Genomic DNA, 22,499 nt, shown 5'->3' with positions numbered 1-22,499 from the left:
TCTGATCTTATTTTTTATTTCATTTTTTATTGATTTTTTTTAGTAAACAGCTTAGGAAAGTTATATATATATATATATATATATATATTTCATATTGATTTCTGATAAGTAAAACGCTATTCTGTGTGTCACCAGGCAATTTTATTCAGTTGAGAGGGAACCCCCAGCAATCAGCCATCACTCCTTAGATTTGGTTAAACGAAACAATTCCATCGAATCATTTTTTTATTCTTTATTTCTAAACAGCGTCACGTGACCCAGCATCTGCGACGCCAGAACTGTAAAAACAAAACAAACGAATCAGTCCAAAATCACCCATTCAATCAACCCATCAGTCAAAGAATACAGACTGAGCAGATTCATCCCACCAACCAACCAACCATTCAGTGGGGCAGTCCAAGCTGGGCAGAATCCGCGGACCCGTCGCTTCGTCCCTCCGTCTAGGGCGGGCAGTGAGCCTGAAGACCGGGAATGAGCCTGGTGACATCAACGCCTCGGTGGACCAGCCAGTGCTTCAGTTCGATGAGGAAGTAGGGGTCCAGGACCTGGTGCCGTCCCAGAATCCACAGCAGCTCTGGAAGGAGGAGGAGGAGGAGGAGAGGGGCAAGCAAGACCCTTGAGTTTATGAGGATCTACAGTACAGTACAGTGGTTCCCAAACTAGGGGGGTGCGTCCCCGTAGGGAGGCGTGTGGAGGATACAAGGGGGGCGTGAAGTCATCTGCACAAAATGTTTGTTTAATTAGAATGATAAAATAATTCAAAGAACAAATATCTGCCATTACGTACATGCAAAGTATAATTGTAGCAGTCACTCCAACCCGTTTTCTATTAAGCTAGTTCTCCTTACACGTTTTGGACACGTCACCGATACCAACCACAATTTGCTCATGTTCAAACTTTTTTTTTTCGCTCCCTTTGAACCAAATGTTTCGTTTTTAGTTACCTAGAAAAATGTCTCTGGAATGTACTATTATTTGTTTGAGTGGCTTTCATTATCAAAATTTAATACAAACAGAAATATGTTTTCCTGGACAATACTATGAAATAAAAGCAAGAATAATTTCACATGAGGGAGTGGGGGGGGGGGAGGCGTGCGGGTCTACTGGAAGCCAAAAGGGAGCATCAGGTAAGATAGTTTGGGAACCACTGAATTCTCCAGGGTATCCTCTGATCAAAGTCGGTTTCTCGGCCCTAAGGGCACTTTAATGTGTATGTGTGTGTGTGTATCTACCTAGTTGTACAGTACGAGAAGGGAGCTATGCTCGTAGGGACCGTCTTTGTATCTTTCAGCATCAAGTTTGTTCTTAAATTCTTGTATATTTTTTGTACACACTGTTGCCTCATCCAATTTGTTCCAAATATCCACTTCTCTGTGTGGGAAACTATTCTTTTTCAGATCTCTCCTATAACTATAATTTTTGAGTTTCTTTTCATGTCCTCTTTTTTGTGTGTGTGTATCTACCTAGTTGTAATATACGGGAAGGGAGCTATGCTCGTGGTAACCCGTCTTTGTATCTCTCCGCATCAGGTTTTGTCTTAAAATCTTGTATAGTGTTTGCACATACTGTTTCGTTGTCTAATTTGTTCCATGTATTTATCGGTCTGTGTGGGAAGCTGTTCCTTTTCAAGTTTTTTCTATAACTGTCCTTTTTCAGGTTTTTCCGTGTCCTCTCGTTTTACCGTTGTGTGTGTGTGTATTTACCTAGTTGTATTTTACGGGAAGGGGAGCTATGCTCGTGAGGTCCCGTTTTCATATCTCGTTTTATCTAAACTATTTTTAAATTCATGTATTGTTTTTGCACACACCACTTTCTCATCTAACATGTTCCAACTGTCTATTACTCTGTGAGGAAAGCTGTTCTTTTTCAGGTCTCTTCTATATGTGTGTGTGTGTGTGTGTGTGTGTGTGTGTGTGTGTGTGTGTGCGTGCGTGTGTGTGTGTGGGGGGGGTATAACATAAAGCCAAGGAAGACGAGGAGAACAGTTCCATGACAGCGAGTGATCAAAAGGCTCACCAATCTTGGAGGGCATTTCAGCTGGCACGGGGGTGCAGGACCAAACGACCGCGTAGTTGGCGTAGTCGGTAGCCAAAACAAAGTAGTTCCCCTCCGTGGACGGTGGCGCTGTCGTCAGGACGCGACGAGGACGAGGAGGAGGAGGAGGAGGAGGAGGAGGAAAAGAAGAGCGAATCACCAGCATGAATCAGCATTTACATGTTAGCTAACGATGATTAAGCATGTCGACAGTTGTAGTCTTCATTTGAATTTCATGTTTTTTAAATTTTATATTCAGTTATTCTAAACATAACTTCAACGGCTTTGAATGAAATTAACACATATCAGGTTACAGTTAATTTGATTTTTTTTTTTTTTTTTTTGAGGGAAAATATTGTTAGACAACCCATCACCTCCTTCAGTATAAGGTCATGCCATTTCCAAATGATTAAAATCGTCTGCCGTCAGCCACATAAAAAGTTCCTCAGTTCCTCAGCACCCAGGGATCACTTTTGATGTTATCCCCCGCCACAACCTAACAAATAAAATATATAACACAGACATGCACAATAACACCAAAAGATGGCTGGCCAATTATCTGGCAGGCAGGAATGCTCATGTGTCATATAATGGCCAATCATCGCACATCAGAAACATTAAGAACGGAGTACCACAGGGCTCAGTTCTATCCCCCACATTATTTAATCTATACATGCATGACTTACCCACACCAGACACCTCAGAAATACAAATCTCTTCCTACGCAGATGACATAACAATCACATGCACACATCGTAACACAGACAAAGCTACAGAAATAATCCAGCCTTACCTTGACACACTCAACACATGGTTCATCACAAACAGACTCAAAATAGCTCCAACCAAATCTACAGCAACACTTCTCACCAACTGGACAAAAGAACACAAATACATACCTCATCTCTACATCAACAACACTCTAATACCACACACAAACACACCGAAAATTCTTGGTGTAACATACGATACATCCATGTCTTTCAAACACCTCACAAACATAAAAAACAAATGCACACCTAGACTTAACGCACTTAAGTCAATCACTGGAACAACATTTGGACAAAACAAAGAAACTAATATAACAATATACAAACAATGCATACGCTCAGTGATGAATTATGCGAGTCCTGCATGGGCTCCTAATCTCAGTGAGACACACCACAACACCCTTCAAATCATACAAAACAAAGCCCTAAAAACAATTACAGGCTGCACAAATACAACACCTACAGACCATTTACACCATGAAACAAAAGTCCTCAAAGTCAAGGACCACCTCGACATGAGAGGCACACAAACACTTGCTGCAGCCACCACAAACACATCACACACGCTACACTACATAGCAGAACACCCACACACACCAAGAAACATTAAAACTACACCCAAAGACCTTTATTACGCACAGATACTCTCTTCTCTTCCTCCACAACCACCAAATACCAGCCTCCGGAAACATATTCATAATCATATCACTCACCGCTCCATTAACACACTGAAAGACAACACACTGCTGCATGCCAGACCCCCTGATATCCACCCTTCTGAATCCTCTCTCCCACAAAAGGACAGAGTCCACTTGGCCAGACTGCGATGCGGTCACCACCCAGCACTTCTAAGCTACCAGAAGAGGCTGGACGACCGTGTTGTGAACAGCTGCCCAGGATGTAACACTTCACCCCATACCATACAACACATAATGGAAGACTGCATTATACACAATCATGCACGCAAACAACACAACATACACTCTATAAAGGATTTGTGGGAAAACCCAGTTTCGGCTGTGGCCTTCCTTGGGGAGATGGGACTGCTCGGACAGACAGTCTAGGGAACGACAACAACAACAACAACAACTCTTAACTGAATAAGATCGCCTGGCAATAGTCAAAGCAAAGAACTTGGCTATCTCTTATACATACATACATATACCAAAGGCTTGTTTCCCCTTATAAGGGAGGTAGCCAAAAAAAACAAAGGTATAAAAACCACTCCCACCCATTCCATCCCTATCACACTCCACTCCCCTCTACCCTCTTCCCTCCTTCTTATCTTGGCACCTCCTGGATGACGGGTCATCCCTGCATCTCGCCCTCTGCTGAATGAAATCGTTGTCGTAAGCCAAAACAACACCCACAAAGGTGTCAAGGGTATTCTCAAGGGTTAACCAGGTCAAAGTAGGTTACCACAATGGATTTAACCGTTCCCTTAAGCTCGTGGATAATCCACAGATGAGAAGATGGTTAGGAGAACGTTGACCCTTTCCCTGACGAGGTTGGGGTGGACACGGTGCTGAAAGAAATGGTTTCAGGAGAGCCAAGTCCCACAAAGGTCAAGTGCCGCTCGATACGGAAGGAGACAAGAAGATAAGAACATAAGAATGAAGGAGACTGCAAGAGATCATAAGGCCTACACTAGGCAGTTCCATGTCCATGACCACCTGTCTTCCCTATCCATAAAGTTATCAAACCTCTTAAAACAGCTAATAGTTTCAACGCGCACTACATTCATTAATCACCTCTTAAATCTAAATTTGTCCAATTAAATCCATTACTGCGAGTTCTATCCTGTTGTCTCAATATGATGACCTTATCAGGATCACCTTTGTTAAAGCCCTTAACCCATTTGAATACCTTTATTCGATCACCCCGCCCTGTACGTCTTTCCAGTGAGTGTAAGTTCAGATGCGACTTACCAGGGCTGTTGTCGAAGGCCACGTTAAGTTTAGCCTCATTGAAGGTTCCAACGAACTCTGCCTTTCCCAGGGACGTGGACGAGGCTCCGCTCCTGATGAAGGAAAGAGTAGAGGAAAGGAAGTTGTCAGCTACTTGAAATTGAGATTCTGTGCGGGAAACTGTTATAGTGCGAAGATTCTTGAACTCTCCTTCCATCCTTCCTCTCTTTCTCTCTCGTTCTTCTTTCTCTATATAGTTTTCTTTTACATGGTCAGTCATTTCAATATAAACCATGCATCTACAAGAAAAACAATAACGTGTGTTTTTTGTGTTTATGTATGATTTACATTCGTTCTTTGGTGTGTGTTTAGGGTGATGTTTGCAACTTGCACATGCCTTGCCTACAAACCTGACTCATGACACTTAGTACATCTCCACCCACGCTCAACGAAGATGAACATCAGATTCACTGATGACCTCCCTTGGCACTAGAACCGAAAGTGCCACTAGAGATATCTCAGGCAGACACTCTCTTTCAATGTTTCTCACATGCCAAGATGGCAAAGAATGTCCCTGGTACAGTGCAATAGTTGACTGTTCTGTAGTCTGGGACCATAGCCTATGCAACTGAATACCTTTTATGTTGCATTGACAGTTCTTACAAAAGGAAAAATATCTTTTACTGTAGGACGACCGTGAGGTGAACCAAATGCAATTAAACACCTCAGTTATTTTGCATTAACAAATTGGTTTACATTCTTTTTTCCTATTTTACTGTAGAACGTTTGTGATGTGAACCAAATACTCAACAATAAAAGCTACTCTTGCACAGGACTCAGAGCCCCACGACCCGATGTCGCCCTTTGCAGAAGTCGCCCTGGTCTTGGGCCGAACTCGGCCTGCGGACTACGTCACCGACCTGAAGAGGAAAACGTCAGAAGAAAAGGGAACCTACTCGAGGATCTCGGTGTTGTTCACTCGGAGGCTCCCGTCCGGTTCGAGGTCGTAGGTGGCCGTGCCGCATCGCCCGAACTCGAAGACGTTCGGATTTCTCTCTACTTCGTACCAGCGCCCCACGTACTGCAGGTGTAGTCAGCGAAGTGAAAAAGGAAGGGTTAGTCAAATCTCGTAGGTTATTATATTACATACTTAATCACATAAATCAGATGACAGAAAAGGTAAATGAGAATAACTAGATTTGACCATGCTTGGTGATTTCAATTGTAGAGAGGTGTACTGGAGGAGGTGGGCATGGGGGAAGGGAGGGAGGGTTAATTAAGTTTTTTATGATAATATATTGCAAAATTACATAAATCAGGTGACAGAAAAGGCAAATGAAAATAATCAGACTTGACCATGCTTGGTGATTTCAATTGTAGAAAGGTGAACTGGAGGAAGGGGAGGGAGGGCCAGCGGAGGGCGCCAATGTCACTATAGAGATCGTAAAGTTCAGGAAATGAATTCGTGCCTCAAGTTTCTTAGGTTAGAAATCCGTTGCCCTACAGCATCCGGCAGTGGTCTCCGGACTCAAAGTCTTCAAGTGTTTAGGTATCTCACACTTGTTTAAGGCCCCCACCCACTTTTTTGTGATTCACCGTGGTCTTGGATCACGCGGACTCGTGATAGACAGCTATTACTCTAACTCAAGGCTAGTTACTGCGCGTTTATGTGAAACTACATACAGTATGAAGGAGGGAGAGGGTAACTGATGTTGCTTTCTTCTTCTTCTTTCTGCTATAGCTACTACTGCTAACTGCGTACCAAATTAATTTGTTTATTTGAAACTGCGTATAAGGGAGCGAGAAGGTGACCGATGTTGTTGTTGTTTCTTCTTCTTCTTCTTCTTCTTCTTCTTTCTTCTACAGCTACTCGTTAACTGCTAACTGCGTACCAAAATAATTCGTCATTCCTTCACGCTCAGAAACAATTTCGATGGGATTTGGGGATCGCGTTCGTAAAGCCACTTAAGAATTAGGCCTAACCATAGCACATGGGGATTCCGTTTTGCAAATTTGTGCTCACTGACTTTGTAAACTTTGCCCCCATTTCTGTCCTGAGCGAAAATAGATGATGAAGTATTTTGAGAAAAAGTAGCACGAAGAAGCGGTAACATCCTTAATCCTTTCTCCTCCACGGATTCGCTGGTAATTCCAATGGTGTGACCTTGGTTGTGTCTTGGGACAAGATTTGAAATCACGGCATGTTTATGAATATGCAATATTTTTTGTTTACCACAAGAGCACGATGTAATTTGACAAGCTAGCATTTATGAGTTTAGATGATCATGACATTTTGATATTTCAGTTCTATACACCACACACACACACACACACACAGACACACACACACACACACATATATATTTATATATATATATACATATATATACATATAGAGAGAGCGAGAGAGAGATTGAGATAGACAAGAATTATTTCACCACCTATTCGACTAACGAATTCATACATATTCTAAACCTCTGAACTTATCTTTAATCCTTTCAGAAGAGACGGGCCAAACGAAAACAAATGAAATGACCTGACGGCATTGAGAATGAAAAGAAAATGAGCTACAAACCGGAACAAACTAGAAACTTTGATCGAGTTGTCGTGGATATGAATAAAAATCGAATGGCGACAGCCAAATTGAAAGGTAAAGTGCCGTCTATTACGGAAGGAATTAGGCTGGAGCTTAAGGAAGGAGGTTAGAATGGTGGTTCCCATAGTGGGGGTTAAATTACCCCTTAGGGGTAATTTAACCACTTGTCGGGGGTAATAGGGAGATAACACAAAAAAAAAGTTAAGAATTTTGAAAATCAAGAAAACATTGCAGTACCTGGCGTTAGGATTAATGTTAACTTCGTATTAGAATGTAAAGTTATAAACCTATTCTAATTAAGTAGTAAGGTTAAACCGAAAAACAGTAAGCATCAAAAACTAACGTACAGTATTACAAAAGAAGAAATATGTATCCAAGTGTGCAAACGTTGCCAGACTGGCTCTTTCAACCACGAAGCCAAGAATTCCTCAACTCGCTTCTTCAATTATGCAACTCCATCCATCCCAGTGATGTCCTCGATATTTTTGACAATAGTCATTAGATATGCACAATGTTCAAATACAATAGGTAAATGAAAATGTCTCTAGTGTTTTGATTTAGCCATATGTTGACAGCATTTTGTGGAAGGGGTAACATGTTAAATGTGGCATGGTAAATTGGGGTAACAAGCTGAGGAAGTCTGGGAGCCATTGGGTTAGAAGAAGTACGAGTGAATGTCTAAGAAAAGGAAGCAGGAAGCATTTTGCTGTTCCCTCTCCCGTGTCAACTCCCGCTCCCACCCCCATCCCCTCCCAGTCAGTTGATCCCACAATTACACGACATGGTGCGATCCCGAGACCATTTGGTCCATGACGATGCCGGATGATAGTGAAATAAATAATAAATGAATAAATAAATAAAAAAGTAGATAAATGATTGAAAGTGGTGACGCCATATTTCTCCTGTGTTCCTCTTGACCGAATCAGAGCCTCGAACTATGTTTCATTCGACTTCCTCAGCAGGAAGTTCGTTCCGTTGAGCGACAGCGCGGTCGGGGGAGGGGAATCTACGTACTTATGTACCGAATGTACGTCTTGGTGGATATCGAGGTCTTCGGACGATTTGTATTCAGTGAATTGTGCACACGGGAGAAGGAGGGTTTTATGTAATCTTGTAACTAGAGAGTTCTGTGTAACTGACCAAGATGCTGATTCGGCAGTAATGTAAAGGAAGAAGATGACTAATGCATGTCAAAGTAATGTCGGAATCAGGTGCTTTAAAAATACTGATCTCCTGTGTGTGTGTGTGTGAGTGATTCACCATGGCCTTGGATCACTTGTTATACTCGTGATAGACAACTTTTACCCTTCCGGGTGATTGCTGTGACCTTACACACACACACACACACACACACACACGATTTATTTGCTTATGTATGTGTATATATATATATATATGTATATATATATATATATATATATATATATATATATATATATATATATATATATACATATATATTCTCTTTCTTTTGGAGCGGAAAGGAATTTTATGTATGTGGTCACAGCATTACTCATATATTGGACTATATATGAGCTTCTGAGCTCCCATACTGAACGCCAATAGCTGTCGATTACGAGTCCAACACGTTGCCCAAGACCATGGTGAATCACACATCACATGAGCAATACCACAGCGACACCCACAAACACCAACTCTTATTTTTCTTCTACTAAAATTCCCTTCTTTTCAGACTTCCTCCCAAACTTCATCTTATAATTTCACTTTATACTTCTGACGGGAAGGAAAAATTAGTCTTTCTGGTTACCTCTACCAAAAAGTCTTCAATTCCCCTTCCCGTTTTCTTTGCAAATATAATCAACACTAACCCCACACACACACACAAACACACATATCTCCTTCTCCTTCCCTCCCTCCCGAGCTGCAACAAATAATGAACTTGTGAAACGCGTTTGTAATGACAGTAGTTTTCGCATCCCACAAACACCTATCCAGTGAGTGCGGGTGGTCTGACCGAATTGATCTCAAGATTCCATTCAACTGTGGAGTCTATCTTTGCATTGATGTTACGTTGGTTTGGTATCCCCCTCATCTACTCTTCTATTCCCGCCCGTTCTCTCGTCTCCTTTGTATTCTTTCCGTCATTTCCCTCTTTTTTTTTTCTTTGCGCCAACATTTTTCCCTCCACTTTCTACTCATGAACGCCTCCTCATGTTCTATTCATTTCCCCTCCAATCTTTCAGTTTTACTTTCTTTTCGACAGACATCTTTTCAAATTCTCCATGCCCGCATTCTTTCTGCATTTTCGTAGTTTTCTTTATCTGGTTCCCTTTGTACCACACACGTCACAAATCCCATTCCCACAGTTTTTGCTTTATCTCAGTGTGTTATCTTCAGCGTACATAATTCGCTCCCATGCGGTAGTGTTGATTCCCCACCACGTTTATTTAAATATTTCAGCGCCCATCAGTTTGAATCCCATTTTCTTTTTTCTTTCCTCTCCCGAATTATGTACACGTCATTATTAAATTTCCTTAGTGTAGTTAATTTTCTTAATTCTCTTACTACTATTTCTTTACCCTTTTATATTTTACCTTCGTCCTTTTTTCAGAAAATTCACCCATGAGTTGTTACTGATTACATCATCCGCGTAACTACAGCAGACGGAACTCTGACTGACCTTTTCAACATCGAAGTCCATAACGGGCCATTGGATGCTGCAGAACCCAGGTTGCAGGAATCCTGGCGTCGAGAAAATCCCTGGAGGCGGCCCCTGGGACATCGCCGACGCCGCCAACAGGAGAACTGGCAGAACAAAGTAAGCAATTCCTGAAGTTGACATCATCCTGCAAAAGTATAATAGTTAAGATTCCAATGGAGTGAAATATACTTCTTCCATTATCTGGTGACCCATAGCGTGTGGCCGGCAAAACCAGCAGCGCTGCCACGTCTAAACCATCTCCAAAGAAAAAGGGGGAGACACCGTTTTCTTTATATTTGCATGTATGACCGGTATAATTAAAGAGACTGCAAGCGGCCTGAGGACCCGCACTCAGCTTCTCTATGTAAGTAACCCCACCCCCCAACCCCACGGAAATCCCTAGGTCGGGAGCCGGGGCAACGTTGCCTGACCTGAGATGCCACATCGTATAACAAGTCTCTTCTCTTCTTTACATGTATAACACTTACTCATATCACCTACCATTTAATGAAAAATCAATATACATTTAGAATATTCCATGTTAACATACTCGGGGTAGTGGACAGCTTCTGGTATATGCTGAATGTTTTGGTTTAGTACGTGACAACACGGTACGCAACGCCTTGTGGGTCACGAGATAATGGAAATAGTAGAGTTATAGTCGGTACGATAACGCCTACGTAGATGTTAGGAGGCACGAGTGCGTACACGATGACGCCGACGTCGGTATCTTGACTATATATATATATATCTATATATATATATATATATATATATATATATATATATATATATTTACATATACATATATACATATACATATATACATATATATATATATACATATACATATATACATATACATATATATATATACATATACATATATATATACACATATATATGCACATATATATATATACACATATATATATACATATATATATACATATATACACATATATATACACATATATATATATATATATACATATATATACATATATATACATATATATACACATATATATATATATACACACATATATATATATATATATATATATATATATACATATATACATATATACATATATATATATACATATATATATATATATATATATATATATATATATATATATATATATCACAGTAATGTCGAAGCACATTAGTAAATTAAACTTTTTATCCCACCGTCGGAAAAAAGACACTAATGTCGAAAGTTCTGTATATTTCGATCACTAACTGTGATCCTCTTCAGCAGAATGAGTACATAGTGGAAGACATATACACCTCACATTTTTGTATATATGTAAATGTCTTCTACTATGTACTCATTCTGCTGAAGAGGATTACAGTTAGTGATCGAAATGTGTGTGTGTGTGTAGTTGTACATGAGTTACCCCCGGATTCTGTGAACTGGTTTGATCACGTTTTCTGTTTATTATCACTCAGAGTAAAAGAGAACGAGTAATACAACAGAGACTTTATGTTTCATAATGCGAGTATTTTGGTGCATCGTACATATGGCAGCCGATGCTAGGCACGAGAATTTGACTCGTATTGAAGATGTTAATGGCAACATCAGTGGCTGGAGTTGCCATATAGTGACCAGCGCCATTACACTCTAAAGACGTGGAGACCCGTCCTCCACCTTCACACTTCCGAGAGACCGAATCACCATTTTCCCACTTTGGGTGCAACCCTATAGACTGGCATTTAGTGTCCGGATCTGGGCTAGGATCTTGACGAAGAGATCAGTGGGCCCAACCAAAAACTGCCGCCAGTTTCTAGATGCATTTATTTTATTTTATTTATTATTATTTATATCATTTTATTTTTTATTTATTTATTTATTTGTTAGTTGTTTTTTGTATATAATTTTTTAATTATCATCATTATATATTTTTTTTGCATCCGACCTAGTTCTGGACCAAAAGGTCTCCTGTCGGCATGCTCCGCCTTTGTAATCCTTTGAATTCTACAAAAGGAACCTCAAACTGCGAAAGGAGATGAAATACGTGTGAATATGAAATAACGTACACCATCACATGGAAAAAATATACACAAAATCTTACCATCAGACCATATAAGGAGCCGTGTTCTTGCTTTGCAGCCGTCTTGACCCACGTTTTTAAGAATACTAAAGACAGCAGTCTACTAACAAAGAAAATTGAGGTGAAAGTATGCATACAAGGTAAAGGCGACATGAACAAAATATATGCTCGTATGCAGTGTGTTTATAAACACACAGATACCCCGACTTTGACTCCGTGACTGATATATATATATATATATATACATATATATATATATATATATGTGTGTGTGTGTGTGTGTGTGTGTGTGTGTGTGTGTGTGTGTGTGTGCAAGCAGTCACATCACCGTGATACGAAAATGCAAAATAACCACAGGAGAAGAGAAACTTGTAGACAGTTACAAGTTTCTCTTCTGTGGTTATTTTGCATTGTCTAATCCACAGCAGAACATTGCAGTTGTTCCAAGAAGAAGAGAAACTACGCATTTGCCCGGCTCTGTGCTTACTTAGGACCTACTGTGATGATGTGGTATGGACTGGGCGATGCCTTTGTCAACAAAGATGCCGGAGCTGTTGACTGATGTCCTCGCAAATCCACTGGGAGAGGAAACAAACACTGGCTGAGATGGTGTAGAGTGGGTGCGCATTGATTCAGCCACCCCCTTTCGGTGTGCGGTCGCGCGCTCGTGCATGGTCATGCGTTTGTATGGTAACGAGTTTCTCAATATGTGAAAGTACTGTTGAATACAGCGAAATGGCGTGTTCCGTAATGTTGGCGGTCAGTTGGTGGGGAGGGGGATGGGAGGGGTTAAAGAGGCCTCTCCCCTTCTCGGAAACCTGATGACGTTGGGGAAAAAGCGAAAGAGGGGGGATGTTGTCGAGGACCCAAGGTCGGGTGCGTGGGGCCCAGCAGGAGCTGGAGGATTTTGGCGTTTCCGGCCTCTGCCCGCAGGCCGCATCTTTGGCCTAAGTGGCCCGCAGGTCAAACCCGCAAGAGACCTCGTGGTTTTCGTACAGCCAGATCGAAGCAAACCGCCAAGAGGAAAACGGAAAATCCCAAGGAGCCATAGAATTTGACCAAATCACAATTTACCTCGAGGGCGCGCGCGTGCGTGTGTGTGTGTGCGTGCATGCGTGTGTGTGTGTGTGTGTGTGTGTGTGTGTGTGTGTGTGTGTGTGTGTTTTTCGTCTCCGCCTGTGGTCAGTTCCCCAAGTGCGACGCATCTCTCGAACTCGTGCGAGGTGACAAGAGCCTCACCCCAGATGGCGCTTAGAAGTGACCCTAACCACCACCTTTGCCCCGCGTGCATGGACTGCCCGTGACACTCGGCGCGCCGGGGTCAAAGAAGGTCACTTCGTCCAAGGCGGTTGGTAGTGGGGTGAAAAGGTACCACGAAGACGAAGATGAGGACCTTACACGCCAGAAGGCGCTGAGTAGCTGCGGCCGAAGCCGTCACCTTTGCCCTGTTATGCGCTTGGACTGTTGGGGCAGGTAACAGTCACTCCTGGGAATGGGAGAGGAGTGCGGGATTCGAACCCACAACTAAGCGAATGCGAGAGCAGGACGCTTGCGATTAGGGCACCAGCGCAGAGTGAAGAGGGCCCGTCCCACGATGGGGAAAAAGTACATCCAAGTGTAACTTTCTGTCTGCCGAGGGGGTCCACGGAAAACGAACGAGACAGTTCGACGGAAGCCCTGAGCGGTGGAAAAGTGGCACCTGGCACGGAAGGGGGTTAGGGCGGTGCCATCTTTGTGGAACACCACGAAAACGACCTTCCGAACACTCGACTTCGTCTCCGGAAAGTCCGGCACCTTCTACGATCTCGGTCCGTCCAGGGTCCTCCGGTACTCTCAGCTGTTGTGTGACTACTTCATCCAGACAGATGTCCTCGAGATCCTCGTAACCCCGTCACTGCCGCCAGACGATTTTATTCAGCCTTTGGGAGAAACCCTCCCTCGTAGGGATAAGTGAAACTTGGTGTAGCCACGATGATTACGATATCTATGGAACCATGAAGCTCATCCTGTTGAGTAACAGACCTTGCAACTGTCCCCCGAAGTCACTTTGACCTTGTGATCGAACACCCAGAACCTCCCACGTCATGCTGCCAGCGATCCATTGTAATGGCTAGATAGACAAGAAAACCATAAAAATCGGTTGACTGTAGAGTGACTAAACAAGAGGATCCAAGAACGAAAACGATTGGAAGAATCAAGAAACCATGAAACGTATATTTCCGATTGACTGTGTAGGGGCTTAGCATAAGAACATAAGAGTGGAGGAGACTGCAAAGGATCATAAACCCTACACTAGGCAGTTCCATGTCCCTTACCGCCTGTCATCCCTATCCATACATTTATCAGATCTTCTATTAGAATAATAGTTTCATCTCTCACTACACGACTACTAAGTCTATTCCATTCGTTAACCACCTTAATGGTAAACTAGTTCTTCCCTATTTCCCTCTTTAACCTAAATTTGTCCAATTTAAAACCATTACTACGAGTCCTACCCTGCTGTCTTAATATGATGACCTTGCCTGTATCACCCTTGTTAAAGCCCACTATCTTTCCATTGTGTAAGTTCAGGTGCCTAAGTCTGCCTTGGTATGGTAAATATCTAAGCCCTTGTAGTATTTTGGTCATTCTCTGCTGTACTGATTCTAGTTTATAAACATCCATCCTATAGGACGAAGACTAAAAATGTACCGCGTAATCAAGGATGGGTCTAACTATCGCCAGATAGATTTTAATAACTATATCTGCACTCTTCTTTGTAATTGCACTAGCACTAAATCCTAATACCCTGTTAGCTCTATTCCTGGCACTAATACACTATTTCCTGGATTTAAGGTCCGGACTCACTAACACTTTTAAGTCATTTTCGCATTTTATTTTCTTTGATTTGGTGTTATCTAAAAACACCTTCCCTCTCGTGATCCGCGCCCCCCCCCCCCCCCGCTCCGGCGAGTTTCCGTCATGAACCGGTGACATATCACATCATTTACCCTGAAGGAGGCTTTATTGGACAAAATACACTGTAGTTAACCTGGCCGACAGTCTTTTTGGCAGCGCGGGTTCGAATCCCACATTTGCCACGAAATCCCAGAGGCTCCTTTTCAGTCAGTAACGAAAGAATTTTGGTTATTCATCTCGCGACGGAGCAGTGTCGGTCCGAATTATTTTGCTTCCTTATCACACAAGGACCTTTTCCCATGAAATTATACATATTGAAGAGCACCTGCGCTAGGGGGTTCTTCAATACGGCTGAAACTGTCACCGCCCCCCCCCCCCACGTGTTTAAGTTGCCGGGGCGAGTTGCAGTCACCGGAAGCCGTTGGAATCAACCCCATAATCAACGTAGTTCAAAGTCCAAGGCACTACGAGACGCATCCAACGTCTGCGCCTCCGTGACGTTAAAAGATAAATTGTCTGGCGTTGACCATAATGGTAATAATGATAATAACAATAATAATAGTAATAATAATAATAATAATAGCAATAACAATGATAATAATTGTAATACTAATTATAAACACACAGTCGTCGTGAGTAGAACGCGTTCGGATTCGTTCTGTCCTCGTAAATACAAAGGTCCCGAAACGACTCCTCAACGGCTCTCGCTGACGACCAATCGCCGTCGGTTAACCAAACCCGTTTCAGCCAGACTTTGTCACCTCCTGACCAACGTAACTGACCTTGTGAATACGACGGACGACGTAGGTAAGATGACTGGCGTAAAACTGTGAGCTTTGTCAGTGAAGCCCCGAAAACTGTGAGGAGGCGAAGAGGGGGCGACCTATCAGGAAGAGGTAGAGAACGACACTGGGGGATGAGGGAAAGGCTGTCCGACAACGTGAGGTTCTGGAACTCGGCACGGTTGTGTAAGAACTCCCGAAGTGTGACATCGACAACCGATTTTGTTTTTATTTCTCATCATTTTATTTTTCTATTTACTTATCCTTTCAAAGATTTATTATTTTCTAGAGTTGGGGTGGAAGAGAGGGGGATCGCTTGCATTGCTTGATGTCCTTGGATGAGTTCGCTTTCCGACCACTAGTGACGCGTTTGGATAAAGGGACGACATTGGAGGCCAAACCGTTGTTATGCAAGTCTGGAAGAGGAGGAAACGCGATTATTTAATTCTCCATACTCATTCACCCCAGCGTACTCTACAGAGGAGCCTTCTGAGAGACCTTTTGGCCCTTAACGAGGCCGCATACTGGATAGGAGATACACTTACCAGGCATATGTATTACAACGAATAAGGTAAACGAACAAATAGTTTCATGTTTCTTTATTTTTCATCTTTGTTGTGCACTGAACTTCCAGCTCGCCTCGGAATTACGTAGACCGTATGTCAATCCTTAATAGCCAACCATGACCACCACTTGCACTGGATGTCCAGGCACAGGCACATAGGGCAAAGGTGGTTTCGGGTGCATCTTAATCCCTGTTCACGCTAGCGGTTTGAACCGCGGCGATACCTTATAGTCAATGAAAAAAATGTGTGGTTATGTGTGAACGCCTCCATTAGCATACATTATAATTGAACCGCGGAGGATGAAACCGCTAATATAAACAGGACCTAAGGGCTTCAAGGTGAAAAAAAAAATCCATACTCTTACCTCCGTTTATCATTTTTGTTCAGAAAACGCCAGATGGCCTGCCCCGAGGACCGAATGTCATCCTCTCAGGGCTGCACCTCTTAGTGAAAGTAACTGTGTTGATGGGGATGGTAGACAGCAGGGAGACGATTATATCTGACGTCCGTCTTGCAGGACCACCATTTGAAGGCGCCCGTCGTTGGTCATATGGAGGCTTACTGGAGAGACATCCGAGAGGATTACTGGTCTTTCTATCCTTGTGGACTATCTCAAACTGCCGTTGCACATTATATTTCATGTTTTGGTCCTGTTGGTTAAAGGTGCTTATAATTTGGATTAGGTGTCCTTTTTATCAGGTTGTGGGGGAAGGTTGGAAGTTGTGGCTGATAAGTTACTATTAGTGTTGGTGTATTTATCTTTGTGCAATGAATGTTTTGTCGTCCAGGATTTCATGTAGTACCATTTTTTTCATTGAGGTAGATGGATGGAAGAGTAGGTAGTTAAGGAGTGTTATATAAATCAAGAGAAGCTAGTAGTGCGCAGTATTGTGAGGGATGCTTCGCAGTGGCAGGTGGAAGGATCATTTCCTGTTACGAGGTGGGTATGTGTGAGGAGGGATTGTCCTGTTCTTAGGCGTGCTAGTGTTTCAAATTTCAGTCATGTTGATGCAAGGACAGCCATGGGTGACACGTGTTTGGCCTTGCTGATCAGAGGCAGTGCTGCTCCCGGGCGGAAATTCGTCTGCTAAACGGATGAATCTGGCGGGAAACCGTGACGTCACAAATCGGAAATATTTCCGTATCCCTCTATCTTTGACATTATTGTTAAAGTGCCTGCGTTTCCCAAATAAATGACTAGCTAAATATATTGTTTATCATTTCTCCTTTCATAATAAGTGACATACAAGGAAAGAAATGTCGATGAAACAGCATAAATAACGCTGACGTGTACATCTCTGACCAGCTACCGAGTGGAAATGTTTCCGTCTGGCCTTGAATTCTCACAGTTTGGCGCCACCGTCCAAGTTCCTAGCCCAGTTCTCCTAAAGCCACGACAACAAACTAGCCCCTAATCGCTCGCAATTCGCCCGGTGGCAATAGCCCTCTTTTATACACTACTATCTTTTCATTTTCTAACAGACATTCTTCCCCTCCCACAAAACCCGATCCCGCGCAAGCGAGGTGGTCTTTTCTTGGAATCCAGAATCCAGAATCCAGTACGTCTTAAGGCATCAGCTGGCAAACACCCCTGTCCTTCCTGACTTTGGTAAGTCAATATCAACCTTATGATTCTGCATGGGAGGTATATATAAATGTAACTTTTGACATCATACCTGATTATGTGTTCTTGTCAAAGTTATGGCTTAAACGTAGCCAGGTTATTTCCAAAGAAAACGTAATGTGTTTGACAGTTACAGGGGACTCAAAAGTAGATCAGTGCTGACATATATATGCTAATAATTTAAGCAATGTTTATACTTTCGGCATCCTATAGCCTATGCTTAATTTAATGGAAAAATGTTTTCGTAGATCATGCCTCCTCGACCAAACTTTCGCCGATGACCAGTTTAAGGAGTGGTTGGGAAGAGTGGCTGGTTGTTCTGCCAAGGCATACTGTCATGTATGCCACAAGCAGCTCAGTGCTGAAATCACGTCTCTCAAACGCCATCGGCTGTCGAAACAGCATGTCTCCCTCATGACCAGGCGCCTACCTGAGGGACGGAGGGATCCTGAGCAAGGTGCCAGTGCCAGCAACGAGGATCGGGAACAGGCTCGGGAACTACCAGATGCGGTGGCATATGCTACTGTGCTGTTTCTGGTTTTCATCGCCAAGCATAACTTACCATTTAGGTAATTTATGTTGTGTTGTTATAATGATATTACTGCAATAGTTCCTGCATGAAGTATTGAAATGAAGTCCACCAAACGCCGAAAAAGGCGAACGTGGCATACGCTGTAGAGTGCTGCTAGCATGTATATCCTACATCAGTGGCGTAGCTAAGAGGGGGGGAGGGAGGGTTCCAAATATGACAGTCCTCCGGGCGTATGATTTATTGTTATTTGCTTTTCCTCTTTCGTCTTTGATGATGTCTTTCCTCTTGGACATTGTTTTATACTCCCCTTGACAGTTGATGCATTTTAAGGTTGAGCTGTTACATTCCCGCCAAGTGTGTGTTGTTTCACCACATTGTGAGCAGACTCTAAACTGTTTCTGGTGATGACATGAGTTGGTATTATGGTGTTCTAGAGCATAGCACCTGTAACAAACGTGGATACTATACATTTTTCCTGTTGTATCTGATATCCTGGAATGCTCATTTGAAATAGCTTTATGCCTTGATCTTTTGCTTTTAATGCTGTTGCTGCATCCCCAAACGTTATTTTCATAGTTTTTCAATTCGGGAATTTAAATATATTATATTGTGACTGCAAAACTGTTGTATGATAACTGTTTTCCCCATGTAATTCATGATACTGAATGTCAAGATGTTTGGGCCTCCAAAGAAGCCAAGCACCCCATGTCCCCAAATCCCTAGCTACGCCTCTGTTCTACATGTTTCCTTTTTTACATAATACAGAACGATGTTTTATGTGCTATTTTCCAGCTTGTGTGATGACATGATTACCCTGCAAAAAAGGATGTTCCCAGATTCTGCGATTGCAGCAGCTCTAGCGCTCAAGCGCAAGAAGTGCACAGCTCTTCTACAGGATCTGGGAGACTATGTTGGCAACAGGTTGGCCTCCAAATTAAGGGACTGTAAATTTAGTGTCATCATTGATGAAACAACGGACTGCTCTGTCGAGAAGGCATGTGCAGTCATTGTGAAATATTTTGATAAAGGGAGGAATGTAATAAAGACTGCAATGCTTGACATTTTAAATGTTTATGGTGGCAGAGAGGGTGGCTCATCTGGGGAGGCTCTATACCATAAGATTATCCATTGCTTGAACACATACGGTATACCCTTAACCAACCTTATAGGCTTTGCAGCTGATGGTGCATCCAATATGATGGGTAGTTATAACAGCGTAACAAGTAGACTCAGACAAGATATCCCTGGAATAGCTATTTTAAGATGCGTAGCTCATAGTATTCACCTTTGCTCTAGTGAAGCGGCCAAAACACTCCCTCGCTCATGTGAAGATCTTGTCAGGAATGTGTACAATTTTTTTGCTCATAGTGCCAAAAGGAAATATGAATTCAAAGAGTACCAACTGTTTTGCAACGTAAAGCCCCATAAACTTCTCCATCCTTGTGCCACTAGATGGCTATCATTGCACAATGCAGTAGCCAGGATTATTGAGCAGTGGCAGCCTCTCAAACTATATTTCACCAACATAATGCTTGAGGAGAGGTTAACCTCTGTGGAAAACATACATGAATCCCTTCAGGACCCTTCAGTTTTTTCATACCTAACCTTTTTAAATTATATTTTGCCACATATCAACAGTGTCAACGTATTATTTCAGTCACGTCAGCCAACCATTCATCTTCTACATGACAAAATATGCAACCTATACAGACTGATGTTAGACTGCTTCTGTTTTTCACACATAATAGCAAAGGTCCCTCTTGGTGATATTGACCCCTCTGATCAGCGTATTCACAAACCAGTTGATCAAGTTTACCTTGGTGCAGAGCTGCATTGCTTGTTTCAGACACACGAATATCAGCGAGATGGCATGATTGTGAACATAAAGACTAGATGCAGGACCTTTTTAATCGAAGCTTGCCAACAAATAAAGAAACGATTTGACATGAGCAATAGGTTGTGGACACTTGCCTCTTACCTTCACCCTCGTAAAGTCCTGGACCACAGCGTAAGAACAGCTATGCCATCCTTAAGTGACTTAATGAATGAGGTACCACGTATAACACCTATAACAGGCAGGTTCTTGATGACCAGTGGCGTAACATAGCATGGCACCAATTCCCAGATGAGATGAGAAATGTGCAAACTAATGTTCAGGACTTCTATAAATACATCAGTGAATACAGGGAGGATGATGGAGCTCTCAAATATGAATGTCTTGGCCATTTTGCCTTAGAAGTTTTATCCTTGCCTGCTTCTAATGCTGATGCTGAACGGCTTTTCTCAAAATTTAATTTGATTAAACGAAGAGAGAGAAATGCACTGAAATTAGAAACCGTGCGAGCACTTATAAATGTAAGTGAATGTGCTAAGAGGGATGCTTGTAATGAGATGTTTGAACCAGATAGGGACATGGTGCTACACTTACGTGATATATAATTGTGGACGTAAATAGGTAGTCGGGAGGTTATTTTGGTGTTCATATGGATATTGGCTGCACCAGTGTCTGGTTGAGTGATGAATCACGATATAGTACATAATATTATGTTGTATTCTTGTATGATGTTTTTGGTAATATTATTATTATTATCATTATTTGTAATAATACATTCATATTGACTTTGTTGCGTTTTCTCAAGAACGTAAATGTTATTGTGTGTCAGCAAGTACTGTACATTTGAGCATACACAAATGTTGGTGGTGGCTTGGGTTCGGAACTTGAAGAAAAGGGACAGATGTTGTACTTTTCATTTCCCTGCTGCACATAACTTATTGCATGCACGTAAACGTTACATGAATACATAAAGGACGTCTTATACACCAACGAGAATATATACGTTGTATACGTAGTTACAGTACGTGGGAAATGGCCTTTGCCAGCACGTTCTTAATGTGCTTGGTGACACGTCAGCACGTTTTTAATGTGCTTGCTGACACATAAGCATTGTCTCGGCGCTGATAGCATGGACTCATCACGTGACAATGAAAGTGAAGCGAGTCATGAAGAACACGATGTTCATGGAAATGATACCTGGAAAGCGAGGATGTATCGATATATGATGATGATGAAATCGAAGAATATGACTCAGGAATAACTGGTAACAAATAAGAATTCAGCAAGGCGAGGGTCAGGCATACAGTTAGCTACGTAATTCTTAACGGCAGAGTGGACAAGGGCGATAAAAAATTGCAACAAACGTTACATCGAGACAAACCTGATGCTTGAAACAATATTTTACATTACAGGTAACTCTTCCTTACATCAGTCCGACAACAAGTGTCAAGGTAAATATGCCAGTGGTTTTTTTTTTTCCCATATCCTTTATGCAAGGACGGCTGAAACACTTCATTTTATGAAACAACAAAATGGTTCTATATATATAGGCGTATTACAGAAGTGTATGGTGACGTGTAGTAGGTACTCCCGTTCTCATTAGCTTTCACCTCAACAGAAAACGGCGGAAATTTGACGTCACTACCAGCAGCGGAAAAGCGCCAGCCCTGATCAGAGGACTGGATAGTATTCTATTGCTAGTAGTAGGGTGTAGGCGTTGAGAAGGATAGACACCGCCTTGTCAGCTCGTTCGGTGCCGGGAATACCGACATGAGATGGTACCCAAAAGGATATATATTTGATGCAGTCCAAAGGGATTTCTCCCTGTCTTCCCTTTTTCTGCACGAGGAGACGGAGAGGGCGGGGGGTGTCGCCGAATAAATAAAGCGGCCTTGCTGTGGATGTGCTGTGTCTTGCAACACTGCTTCTGACCCAGGGCAGTGGGCGAGATGCAGGGAGGACCCGTCATCCAGGAGGAGCCAAGATAAGACAGAGGGAGAGGGGTGAAAGGGAGTGGAGTATGTGAGGATGTAATGGGTGGGAGTGGATTTTATGCCTTTGTTTTGTGGCTACCTCCCTTGTAAGGGGGAAAACTCCTTTGGTACATGTATGTATATCTTAAAGTAGTCACATAGGTTGGAAGTTGTGGCTGATAAGCTACTATTAGTGTTGGGGTATTTATCTCTGTACAATGTTTGGTTTTTTACAACACTGTATACATTATTATTTTTCAT

At 42.4% G+C, this 22,499-nt stretch overlaps 2 protein-coding genes across 3 annotated transcripts; one reads left to right on the top strand and one right to left on the bottom strand.

Annotated features, from left to right (window-relative positions):
* Positions 1 to 165: 165 nt before the first annotated feature.
* LOC143025654 (apolipoprotein D-like) lies at positions 166 to 17,635 on the bottom strand. 2 transcript variants are annotated; one of them, XM_076185650.1, is made up of 7 exons: positions 16,640 to 17,635; positions 9,949 to 10,114; positions 5,668 to 5,792; positions 4,733 to 4,824; positions 2,017 to 2,124; positions 381 to 574; positions 166 to 278 (listed from the first exon to the last, which is right to left on the bottom strand). In XM_076185650.1, exons 2-6 carry the CDS (start codon positions 10,111 to 10,113, stop codon positions 441 to 443), a joined length of 624 nt encoding a protein of 207 aa, XP_076041765.1. In that variant the 5' UTR covers position 10,114; positions 16,640 to 17,635; the 3' UTR covers positions 166 to 278; positions 381 to 440. The 2 variants fall into 2 exon arrangements, with proteins under 2 accessions (XP_076041765.1, XP_076041764.1); XM_076185649.1 differs by lacking the exon at positions 16,640 to 17,635 and adding an exon at positions 15,710 to 16,230.
* On the top strand, positions 12,851 to 20,777 carry LOC143025861 (zinc finger BED domain-containing protein 5-like). Its single transcript, XM_076185874.1, has 4 exons — positions 12,851 to 13,021; positions 13,816 to 13,979; positions 18,148 to 18,468; positions 19,224 to 20,777. The coding sequence occupies exons 1-4, from the start codon at positions 12,851 to 12,853 to the stop codon at positions 20,536 to 20,538; spliced, it is 1,971 nt and encodes a 656-aa protein (XP_076041989.1). The 3' UTR covers positions 20,539 to 20,777.
* The last annotated feature ends 1,722 nt before the right edge of the window (positions 20,778 to 22,499 follow it).

Source organism: Oratosquilla oratoria, chromosome 5 (genome assembly GCF_046742065.1).
Source record: "Oratosquilla oratoria isolate Oo_2021 chromosome 5, ASM4674206v1, whole genome shotgun sequence".
NCBI classification, from domain to species: Eukaryota; Metazoa; Arthropoda; class Malacostraca; order Stomatopoda; family Squillidae; genus Oratosquilla; species Oratosquilla oratoria.
The sequence above is the reverse complement of the archived record's forward strand: the minus strand, read 5'-3'. Positions and strand labels throughout refer to the sequence as shown.

Coding starts and splice junctions, on each gene's coding strand:
- LOC143025654 (XM_076185650.1), bottom strand. CDS start 10,113: ATGATGTCAACTTCAGGAATTGCTTACTTTGTTCTGCCAGTTCTCCTG. Junction 5,793..9,948: donor TGGACTTCGATGTTGAAAAG/GTCAGTCAGAGT, acceptor CTACACCTGCAG/TACGTGGGGCGCTGGTACGA. Junction 575..2,016: donor TGAAATGCCCTCCAAGATTG/GTGAGCCTTTTG, acceptor TCCTCCTTCCAG/AGCTGCTGTGGATTCTGGGA.
- LOC143025861 (XM_076185874.1), top strand. CDS start 12,851: ATGACGTTGGGGAAAAAGCGAAAGAGGGGGGATGTTGTCGAGGACCCA. Junction 13,980..18,147: donor ACCCTCCCTCGTAGGGATAA/GTGAAACTTGGT, acceptor ATGTTTTCGTAG/ATCATGCCTCCTCGACCAAA. Junction 18,469..19,223: donor AAGCATAACTTACCATTTAG/GTAATTTATGTT, acceptor GCTATTTTCCAG/CTTGTGTGATGACATGATTA.